Source organism: Orcinus orca, chromosome 2 (assembly GCF_937001465.1).
Source record: "Orcinus orca chromosome 2, mOrcOrc1.1, whole genome shotgun sequence".
NCBI lineage: Eukaryota > Metazoa > Chordata > Mammalia > Artiodactyla > Delphinidae > Orcinus > Orcinus orca.
In genome coordinates, this window is record NC_064560.1 from 60414899 (window position 1) to 60427029 (window position 12131).

Here is a 12131-nt window from a genome sequence, read left to right on the forward strand (position 1 = left end):
TCTTTTTTCTCCATGAACGTTTCAGAGAGAATTCACGAAAAAGAGGAAGGGGGTGGGCATAGGGGTCGGGAGCCCATATTAAAGGTTGTGCTTTAAAGCAGCCCCTTCTTCCTTCTGAGCTTCACTTTCTAAGGGTGCTCCCCTGCCCCCCGCCCCCCACCCCCGGCCTTCCCAAGTCCCCAGGGAGGCACCAGTTCTGGTCCTGCTGAGTCCGTCTGCTTCATCGAACACCCACGCGTGCCCTTTCTCTCCACACCGAAGGCCTCATTCCTCCTTGTTCCCTCCTGACTGTCCCTTCTGTATGCCTTCACTCCTCAGGCCCTGCCTTCGTGCTTCTAAAGTCATTTTCTACCCAGGCCTCTTCCCTTGAAACTCTGTCCCCTCTTGCTGGGTGACATCCTCCACTCCTGTGACCCCAGAGTCTGCTGAGCCTCCCCCTGCTTACCTGAGGCCAGAAACCACAGGTCCAGCCACTTCCTCTGCCCCCAGCACAGTTTTCCAGTGTCCCCATGCACAGGGCACCGCCTTCCCTTTTCACAAGCTTCTGCTCACACGGGGAATTCGTCTCCCTGAGAGCTTTGTTATAGCTTTGCATGTTTTTTATTTTTAACTGTTTATCTGTGCCATTTAATGTCTGATAACAAAGCAAATACTCATGTACCCAACACCCAACTGAGGAGGTCTGTCCTTTACTAGTCCTTCAGAAGTCCCTTTCTGGACCTCTCCCTAATAGAGGCACCTGCCGTCCACCCTGCAAGAGGTTACCACTTTCTTGAAATTCGTGTTAAACATTCCCTTGCCTTTCTTTATACTTTTGCCACTTGTGTATATATCCCTAAGCCAGAGGTTGGCAAACTTTTTCTCTAAAGGGCCTGACAGTAATTTTCTTATGAGCTGTACAATCTCTTTCACAGCTCTTCAACTTTTCTTTTGTATCAATAGCAAGGAAATGGCCAGAGGCCAATATGTACATGAATGGGTGAAGCTGTGTACCAATAAAACTTTATTTACAAAAACAGGCAGGATTTGGCCTGAGGGCTATAATTGTTGACCCTTGCCCTAAATATATTATTTAGTTATGCCTGTTTTTGATTTTTACATAAATAGAATCATACGGAGACCTATACTGTATGTCTTCTTTTGTGACTTTTTTTTTAACTTAAGTTTTTGTCGTCATCCGTGCTGATACCTATAGCTTTGGTTAATTTTCACTTCTAGGTAGTATTTCGTTGTATGAATATACCATAATTTATCCATTCTGCTGGTGGTGGACATTTATGTTTGCAAACACTGCTACTGTGAACATCCTTGTGCATTTCTCCTTGTGTACCTATGCAAAGGTTTCTCTCAGATATATACTTAGGAGTGGAATTGCTGGGTGGTAGGGAATGTGCATTTTAAACTTTATCAGAGAAAGCCACATTAGTTTTCAAAGTGATTTTGCCAATATGTGAGAGCACCCATTGCCCCACATCCTCACCCCCACCCTTGGTATCATCAGACATATTTTGAATTTGGTGAGTATATAGTAGTAATGGTAATGCAGTTTCCACATTCCTAGTGACATTGAGCTTGTAGTTTATGTCCGTCAAACTCAACCTACCTCATTCTCTCCAGTCTCACAAGAGCGGATTCCATTCACCTGCCCAGAACTAAGCCTCCCTCAGGTCCCATCTCCTCACCCCCACCCCCAGAATATCCCTCCCATTCACACAACCGCGCTGGGCACTCAACCGTAGCAGACCCAGAGTAGACAAAAGGTCCTATGTGTCCACTTCCTTTCACTTCTTCTTGCATGCTTGAGGAGGGTGAAAGTCAGAAATGAGTCAGAGCCTCAAAGAGAAACAGGCAATAAGGTGGATTCCAGGTGCAAGCGCAGTTAGCCAGAAATGATTTGGGAACCCAAGAGGAACACGCACAGAAGGAATGTGTCCTTAGAAGCTTCGATCTGCCCAGCTTCTCAGGAGGACTTGGTGTTGGTGGGCTGAGCCAAGGGTAGCACAGGACAGAGTTTCCATGTTAGCGGGAAGTGAAAGAAGAGGGTCCTGGGATTGACCACTTTTTAATGGCTTGATTGCCCCAGCTGTCTGTCTTGCTGCTTTTTTTGTTTTGTTTTGTTTTTGGTACGCGGGCCTCTCACTGTGTGGCCTCTCCTGTTGCGGAGCGCAGGCTCAGCGGCCATGGCTCACAGGCCCAGCCGCTCCACGGCATGTGGGATCTTCCCGGACCGGGGCACGAACCCGTGTCCCCTGCATCGGCAGGTGGACTCTCAACCACTGTGCCACCAGGGAAGCCCTGCCTCCATTTCTTGATAGTGTCCGGTGACAGCAGGCAGAGCTCTTTACTAACTGTTGCATTCAGTTATCTGAAAAACGTGTGATAAAAGTGTCTTAGCTCACACAGTCTTGAGAATTAGAGGAACTAGCACAGGAAGGAAAAGCAACCTGGAGTGCAGTGAAGGCATCAGTGCTTCATAGCTGGGGCAAGAACAGGAGAAGCACGTCATACAGAAGTTCAGAATACAGGACTTTGAGTCAGACAATCTGGGTTTTACCTCTAGGCTTTGCTACTTGCCAACTCAGTTTCTCCTGTGAAGTGAAGGTGGTAGTCATACCTCATAGGCTTGTTGTAAGGCTTAAGAGCTGATCTAAGTAGTTTTTTAGTCTTCAGTAATTTAGTATTTAGTATTCAGGCTGCCAAGGATTTCTGCCAAGTGAGCTTGTTATTGATACTTTATAACACTGATCAATTGTTTAGTGATTACTTACATGTCTCTACCCTCTTCGTGACTACCTGCAACTTGAAGACCAGGAATCTTGACTCCTTCCTCTTTGTGTCTTTGGTTAGCAGAATACCAGGCATATGGTGAATGTTCAGTGAGTGTTTGTTGAATGAATGAATGTACTGTGTGCTGGATATCATCCTTTTACCTCCACGTTCATCCTCTACTCTTCTTCACCCTGCTCTGGTCCCTGAGGGGCTGACCCGCAGAGGACATAAGTGGGCTTGTGGGGCCTCTGGCTTCTGGTTGGGTTTGGCCAGTGGCGGGAAGTCAGAACGGCAGAGGCGAGGGCATTTGTCCCACTGGCTCCCCCTCTTGTGAGGTCACCATGTGCTGGTGTGTCCCTCAACAGAAGGTCTCCTCTCTCGTTAAGGGAGCCTGTGCTCCATGACTCTCTCCTTCCACATCCCATAGCCTCTTCACCCCCTCATCCTTTAAAGCCAAGGAGAGGTGGCAGCAGCTAGCACCAGGTCGCTGCACTGTCCATACACCCAGCTCACACCTGTCTAATTAGTCTGTAAATTAACCCTCCACAAATTATCCCAATTAGAGTGTACCTTTTCTTTCCCGTGGGGAAGCAGCCAGCCCCCATTGCTCATGGAAATTTTAAATGGTTTGAGCTGGACCCCGGGGGCTCCAGGCACTTAAAAAGGTGGACAGCATGGCTCTTCAGAGGATGTGTGACATGGCTGGCCGTTAAGGGCAATCGGATGTGCGACAGCTTTGGGGAAAGAAGTAGCAGTTTTGGAAACTGTTCTCTACCTAGGAGAGACTTTCTCCCACTGATAACCTGTGAGATCTTATTTTAGGCTGACTCTCTGTTTTTAAGTCTCTGCAATTGCCTGTTATCATGGTTGTGTGTATATGACTCAGCGTGGGATGTGCCAGGAGAGGAAGAACTCAGGACCAGATATAACAGTGGGGATGCAGGCTTTACCTACTAGCTTTGCCAACAGAGGAGTTTTTAAGGAGTTACTCTGGTGTCTAATTCAGTGTTTAAATGTCGCCTCTTTGGGCTGTTTCACTGCAGGTGATCATAAACAGCACAATCACACCCAATATGACTTTCACCAAAACATCGCAGAAATTTGGGCAGTGGGCCGACAGCAGAGCCAACACGGTGTTTGGTTTGGGGTTTTCCTCGGAGCAGCAGCTGACAAAGGTAATGTGGTCCTTCCCGCAGCGCCGTGGGTGCCGCGTCCAATGCTCTTCTCATTCAGTAGGTAATTGCTTGCTGAGGGATCCGGTGCTGCTTCTACTGGTTGAGCAGATTCCTCTCTGGCCTTCAGTTTCCTCCCCTCTGGCACTGCAGGGCTGCCAAACCAGATGACCTTTTAGAAACGTCAGTTTCCTTGAAAATGGAGATGTTGTTTAGAGAAGGAAAACATCTCTAACAATGCTGCTTCACAGCCTGAGGTGTAGCCTCCGGCCGCAGCCTTGCCAGTCGTTCCTTCCCCAGGTGTCCGCCCGGCCCCTGCACCCAGGGTGTGTCTGACAGCCATCAGTGTCACTGACTCTGGTTGGAGCCCTCAGAGAGGGGGAGTAAGGTGACTCACGCTCAGTAAGAGTTTTAAAAGGTTTCTGCTCCCGATTTCCAACATGCATGTGGGGGGCGGGAGGGGTACCCCAAAACACCAAGCACTTCTCAGACCCCAGATGGGTGTCCTGTGATGCAACTCGATTCTGACACTGCCTGCCTGGAGGAATCATCCAATCCCACAGGTGAAGGGCTCAGTCCTGCAGGATCTCCCCAACTTCAGACTTCAGTTGTAAGCCCAGGGTGTCACCTGTGCTTCTGACTAACCAGCTATAGATCAGAGGTTCCAGTGACCCCCTCCTAAGGTTCAATTAATTTGCTAGAGCTGTTTATAGAACTCAGAGAAACATTTTACTTACTAGGTTACCAGTTTATTATAAAGGGTATAACTCAGGAACAGCTGGATGGAAGAGACCTAGGGCAAGGTATGGGGAAAGGACGGAGCTTCCACGCCCCTGCTGAAGTCTGCCACTCTCCCCAAATCTCTACATGTTCACCCACCCGGAAGCTCTCCAAACCCATCCGTTTAGGGTTTTATGGAGGCTTTATTAATTAGGCACGATTGATTCCATCACTGACCACTGGTGATTGATTCAGCCTCCAGCCCTCTCCCCTCCCCTCTATTCATGATTGGTTCCCCTGGAAACCAGCCCCCCCATCCTTAGGTCCTTTGCAAACAAAAGTCACCTCATTGACATAAACCCAGTTTTGACAGAAAGGAGCTTGTTATGAATAATAAGATACCCATTTCACCTTTATGGCTCTGAACTCAGAACTGAGGACAAGAGACCAAATACTGTGACAAAAGATGCTCGCATTGCTCTTAGCGCTCAGGAGCTGTGAGCCAGGAACCGTGGAGGAAGACAAGATATATATTTCTTATATGTCACAGGATCATAAGTTCTTAACTTGGAGCCCCCACAACCCTTAAAATGTCACACAGTGTTTTGTGTGTGTGTTGCTTTTTTTCTAGGGAGAGCGTTTATAGCTTTGCTTTGCTTTCCAAGGGGTCTGGGACACGCTCTGTGGATAGTTAAAAAGGTGTTAAGGAGCAGAGCATGACTGACCACAGACTTGGAGAAGCCCAAGGACCGAGGAAACAAACTGACCACTTCTGAGAGGCCTCACCTGGCCGATGGAAGGGGCCAGAAGCTTGTTTTAGGAGAATAGGCTTCCTTTTAGGATGGTGGAGAGTCCTGTGTAGGTATTGAAAATGTACTGGTTAAAAGCAAGACTGACTAGGGACTTGCCTGGCGGTCCAGTGGTTAGGACTCCGTGCTTCCACTGCAGGGGACCCGGGTTCAATCCCTGGTCGGGGAACTAAGATCCCTCGTGTCTCAATGCAGCCAAAAAAACAAAACAAAAACAAAAAGCAAGACTGCCTAGTTTATGTGACACAAGAACTTACTGGAAGACCATCAGAGTATCTCAAGGAATCCAAGAGAGAGTTGAAAATCCAGGAAGGGCTGGAGCCAGGCTGGCTTTGGGAATCTTGGCTAAAGGAGTTCTAGACCATTGCCTTGACCGTCCCACTGACTGCTGGGCAGGTGTTTACTGAGCTCCTGCTGTGCCAACACCATGCTGGGCACCAAGGATGCAGAGCTGTGGTCCCGTCCCCAGAGGGCCTTACAGAATTCCAGACGCCTGGGGAATTGACAGAGCTGCTTAGTACAGACTTGGTTGCTTGGGTTCCCTGTGTACACTAAGGACTATTTTCACAGGGGGATCAGGATGAATCAGGCAGCCACCCTGGCAGGAACTTGCTAAACGCATCTTTCATTGTCCAGTGTGTGTGCATGTGTGTTTGTACACCACATACCCACACACGCACATTTCCAAGGAGGCCTCCAGCCCACAGACCCAGCCACAAACAAGCCCCCTAAGGAAGGGTACCCGACAGTCTGTCCTCCTCTGCATCTCCACCTATGAGGATGCTGTTCCCTAGAAGCCCAAAATGGCCTGGTGGCACGCCACACATCCTCTTAGGCCACCCACTCCTAGAAGCATCCTTTCCTGGGTACTAGAATCTCCAGATCGCCAGGGCTCAGCAACATGGGGCAGGAAGCAGAAATCTTAAGGGTAGCTCGCGGGGCATAAACATGGGAGATGTCATCCCCATCCCTGATCCCTCAGTCCCTGGACTGCGGCTCTGAGGAGAAGCATCACGTCCCACAACTCTGCCAGATGTGGTGTTCTAGCGGGCAGCACAGCAGAGCTCTGGAAGGCCTGCTGCTTCTGCTGATAAGGTTTGTGGGAGGACCAAGAATCCCGTGGCGAGTAGACCTTGCTTCATTTCATTTGCAGAGAAGTTGGTTGGTTGGTTGGAGGTGGTGCTGTGTGGTACAGAAGGCATTAAGTAAGTTTGTGAGTCGGGGGGCCGGGAGGCATGACAGTTCGTAGTATACGTCTGTCCTGGTGAGGGTAAATTACTGTGTGCTCTGGAGGAAGGGCCCTGCGTAATCAGCTTTCCACCAGGGAGCTGGCTGGTCACTTAGGAGTGTGATGCAGAATCAGGGCCTCAGGGTGGGTCACTGCTGTTGGCAGTTGATACTCAACCGGGCCAGAGGTCAGGGTGGCCATGACAGGAGTAGGTATTGTCAAGGCCACGCCACATTCTCTCCCCGGCACCAAGGCCAGTGTGTCCCTAAGCCTTTTGAGCAAGGGCCAGGCTGCCTGGGGAAGAGAATGACTGGGTACCCATAGAGCAGCCTTCCTGCCCCTAGTTCTAAGGATTCTTTTTGCTGGAGGGTGGAGGCTTCAGAAGAGCGTTGTCTTGGTCTGTTCAGGCTATTATAACAAAATACCATAGACTGGGTATTTAAACAACAGCCTCTCACGGTTCTTTTTTTTTTTATAATTAATTTTTATTGAAGTATAGTTGCCTTACAATGTTGTGTTAGTTTCTACTGTACAGCAAAGTGAATCAGCTATACATATACATATACATATATCCCCTCTTTTTTGGATTTCCTTCCCATTTAGGTTACCACAGAGCACTAAGTAGAGTTCCCTGTGCTATACAGTAGGTCCTCACTAGTTATCTATTTTATACATAGTATCAATAGTGTATATATGTCAATCCCAATCTCTCAGTTCCTCCCACCCCGCTTTCCGCCTCAGTATCCTTATATTTGTTCTCTACATCTGTGCCTTGGTTTCTGCTTTGCATAAAAATGGTATAAGATCATCTATACCATTTTTCCAGTTTCCATGTATATGCGTTAATATATGATATTTGTATTTCTCTTTCTTACTTCACTCTGTATGACAGTCTCTAGGTCCATCCACGTCTCTACAAATGACCCAATTTCATTCCTTTTCATGGCTGAGTAATGTTGCATTGTATATATGTACCACGTCTTCTTTATCCATTCCTCTGTTGATGGACATTTAGGTCACTTCCATGTCCTGGCTATTGTAAATAGTGCTGCAATGAACATTAGGGTGCATGTGTCTTTTTGAATTATGGTTTTCTCAGGGTATATGCCCAGTAGTGGGATTGCTGGGTCATATGGTAATTCTATTTTTAGTTTTTTAAGGAACCTCCATGCTGTTCTCCATAGTGGCTGTATCAATTTGCATTTCCACCAACAGTGCAAGAGTGTTCCCTTTTCTCCACACCCTCTCCAGCATTTATTGTTTCTAGATTTTTTGATGATGGCCATTGTGACCGGTGTGAGGTGATACGTCACTGTAGAATTGATTTTCATTTCTCTGATAATTAGTGATGTTGAGCATCTTTTCATGTGCCTCTTGGCCATCAGTATGTCTTCTCTGGAGAAATGTCTGTTTACATTTTCTGCCCTTTTTTTTTTTTTTTTGATATTAAGCTGCATGAGCTGTTTGTATATTTTGGAGATTAATCCTTTGTCAGTTGCTTCGTTTGCAAATGTTTTCTCCCATTCTCAGGGTTGTCTTTTTGTCTTGTTTATGGATTCCTTTGCTGTGGACAGCCTCTCATAGTGCTGGAGGCTGGAGTCCTGAGATCAGGGAGCTAGCATGGTCAAGTCAGGTGAAGGCGCTCTTCCAAGTTGCAGACTGTCAGCTTTTCATTGTATTTTCACATGATGAAAAGAGGGCAAGAATGGTCTCTGCGGTCTCTTTTTTTTTTTTTTTTTTGCGGTACGCAGGCCTCTCACTGTTGTGGCCTCTCCCGTTGCAGAGCACAGGCTCCGGACGCGCAGGCTCCGGACGCGCAGGCTCAGCGGCCATGGCTCACGGGCCCAGCCGCTCCGCGGCATGTGGGATCTCCCCGGACCGGGGCACGAACCCGCGTCCCCTGCATCGGCAGGCGGACTTTCAACCACTGCGCCACCAGGGAAGCCCTACGGTCTCTTTTATAAGGGCATTATTCCCAGCCATGAGGGCTCCATCCTTATGACCCAGTCACCTCCCAAAGGCTCCACCTCCTAGCCCATCCCACTGAGGGTTAGGATTGCCACATATGAATTTGAGGGAGACACAGACTTTCAGTCCATTGCAAGCATTCATGGGGAACGTGAATATCTCCAGGCTCTGGTTCGATTTGGGACCATTGTTGTAGCCATTTCCCAGATCTCTTTGTCACTACTCCTCCAGCTTGATTTCTTCCCAATCCCTCCCATGCAGCTAGGCCCTTTACCATTTCCCCAGGGTTCAGTGTAGACTCCAACTCCAGGTCACCTCTCCAGTGCACACCGGACAATGAGATGTTCCACGTCGTGCCACAGGGAGGATTTCCCTTTTCCATCATCCTCCCGACGACGGGAGGAGCACAAGCAAAATCCTGACACTGTGTGAGGGAAGCTGCAAACGGTTCACTGTTAACAGGGTGCCCAGGCGTTGGGGGTGGGGAAGGCTGATAGAGGCCAGCTGTTGGAAGGCCTTCTGTGTCATGCCAGAGTTTCTGGACTTTATCCTATGGCCTGTGAAAGATTTTAAGCCAAGAAAAAGAATGATCAGATTTTCATTTTAGGTGGATTTTTTTTCTGGCATCAGGACAGATTCACTTGTGTTAGTCCAGATCAGAGATGATGAGGGCTTGTGTACGAGTTGGAGAGATTTAAGAAATACTGAGGAGCTAAACGGGTGGCACTCGGTGAGCCGACGTGGGAGGCAAAGACTGGGGTGGGGATGGGTGGATGATGTGACGCCATTGTTTGAAATGAGGAAGAGGAATAGGTGCTGTGAGGATCGGAGTGAATTTCTATAAGGTGGAAGCAAGTATGATGGTGAGTTGTTGAAAGAATAATTAAGCAGAGCCTCTGTCTGAAGCGGCTCTTGGGGATTGCCTGCCTTTTCCCTCTGAAGAAGTTCCTGGTGGGGAGAAGAGGGGTGGTGGGAGCCATGCCTCCCCTGCCAAGTGTCTCCTATCCAGACTGATAGGCCTGGAAGCCTCAGACTGCTGGGCAGGGTCAGATGGGGGGCTTCTGTCAGCGACAGGGTCCTGGCTGGGCCCACCTTGGCTCAATGGCCCCTGATCCCACGCAGGGCTGGAGTTCTTCACGGAAGCCTGGGATGGTTTGAGGGTTACGCTCAGCTGCCTGGAACAATTTCTTCCATCTTTGGGGGACTCAAAGTAGCTAGGAAGGATAAAGGGGTAACATATCAATGAAAAGAGTTGAAAGGAGGGAGAACTCAGCACAAAAATGAGAACCAGTTGTTAAAGTTCCATTCTTTGTGCCCCTGAGAACTGAAGAGACCTTGGGCTGCACGTGCTTCCAGGTGTGGCCACTCCTAATTTTTCCCAGACGGAAGATGTCCTATCATTAAAGGGGAGTGCCCTGTCTTCCCGAGTTACCCGGCCTCCTCCAGCGGCATTGGAGTCCCGCTTTGCGACTGTGACCTGCCATTGTCACAAAGCCGTACCAAAGAAGCCCTCAGATGTCTCCTTTGTTCAGAATGTTTCAAATCAACTTGTCCCCTTCCCTTTGAAGGGAGCTATTAACCACACACTGATAAATTACCATGATGTGAGGCTGGCACTCTCGACAAGTGGCAATTAGCACAGAGGAACTTGGGCCTAACGGGTTCCCGAGGTGTGTTGCTGAGAGGACAGCTGTGGCTGAATGTTCTGGACTTCACAGAGCAGCCACCCACAGACCTGAAAGGGGAATTGGTCATCAAACACTATAACTAGGCTAGAAAAAGGGACCCCAGTGTGGGTGTTTTCATTTAAGAACACTTCTCTTTTTCCCCCCAGGAGGAAAATAGATAGATACGTTTGTCTTTACTGCTCCCTTTATAAGGACCACTTCACACCAAAATCCAGAAAGTATTACAGGGACACTTTCTGCTCTTTACATAGGCTTTCCAAAATGACAGGAGCTACATTTTCCCAGAGGTAAGCTGGGACTCTGTCCACCCGCTGAAGAGGGCATAACGCCTCAGCCTACTGAAGAATGTTGAAAAGGGACTTACGTGTTCTGACAAAAGGAAGGGCTCCTGAAGAGATCAAAGGAAGGAGAACCAAGTGTAAGCATGAACCAGTTGTTAAAGTGTAGATGATTTCTGGCATATGACCTTGAGATGTTTGTCTCCATCTCATTCATTGCAGGCAGAAGGAAACACATTCTGCCACGAAGCGGAGTGATCCAGGGTGGACTTGCTAGTGCTCTGTGATTGGTCCATCTAAACCCTGACCCATACGTGGCATTTGCTTTTGACCCTTTTCAGTTATGTCATTTCAAATTCAAATTTGTGTTCTTATGCTCACTTCATTAACTCAGTGTAGTTGTGAGAGCATTGCTCTATCTCCTACCTTTGTGATTTAAAAGGCTAATTGTTCTTTCAGTGGGGGATATTGATCATTCTTTTGATATGTTTTAGTTAGAATGTTTTTGGCTGCAAGTAACAAAGAGGGCTTATGCTTTTCATACAAAAGAGAAGTCCTAAGGCAGGCAGTTGCCAGCATTAGTGCAGTGGCTCCGTGATATCGGGTGTAGGGCTCTGTGTGTTTTGTTTCTTTGACTGTCCTTTTCCTCATGATGATAAAATGGCTTCTTAAGCTCTATCCATCACATCTGCATTCGTGGCAGGAGGGTGGTACCACAACTCTCCCTGTAAACTCCCTTGGCAGATTTCTTTTTGGGATACTGTTATCAGTCTTGGGTCCCTAGGCCACCCTCCCACACCCACCTTCAGGAAAAAAAAATAGAGGCAGACAAATGTCTTACCATGGTCAGCTTAGATGAGTTCTCATTCTCTACCACCTGGGAAATGTCCTGCTCTAGACAAATTGAGATTCTGTTAAGCTAAGGGAAAAGAAGCAATGGATTTTGAATAAGCAAATAGGTAGCGTCTGCCCTAGGGTCTTCAAAGACCCAGGCCAAAAAAGCCACAAATGAAATAAAACAACAGTCTTTCATTTTCTATCATAATATATGATGATGATGATTTTGATTACAAAATAATTACCACACATTCAAAAACTATAGAAAATGATCCTAATAAGTAAAGACATGAGAATTTGGCATATATTAAGAAACATTTGTGGTTTGAATGTCCTTTGATCCATGAGTTTTATTTACAGGAATCTATTCTAAGGAAATAATTGTAACTGCATCCAGAGAATTAGCTACAAGAATTTTCCTTGCAGCATCATTTATAATAGCAAAAACAAAAAGACAAAAACACCAGCCCAAGTGTCCAGCCATAGGAAATTAACTAAATAAACTCCAGTATATCCTTCAGGGTGATATTGTGCAGCAATTCAGGTAATGTAATAGACGATCATATAAGTGCATGGAAGTATTGTCATATCGTTAATATCAAAAGTAGCTATAAAAGCAGATGTACAATATTCTGTTTTTTAACGAATATGTGTAGTGGATG

At 47.3% G+C, this 12131-nt stretch overlaps 1 protein-coding gene across 3 annotated transcripts in view; it reads left to right on the top strand.

Moving 5' to 3' along the window:
* HOMER2 (homer scaffold protein 2) overlaps positions 1-12131 on the top strand; it is a 93047-nt gene that overhangs the window by 54663 nt on the left and 26253 nt on the right. For all 3 annotated transcript variants that reach the window (XM_004278306.3, XM_033402939.2, XM_033402938.2), the window contains exon 3: positions 3813-3944. In XM_004278306.3, coding sequence (XP_004278354.1) covers positions 3813-3944 — 132 coding nt within the window. The remainder of the gene's footprint in view (positions 1-3812; positions 3945-12131) is intronic.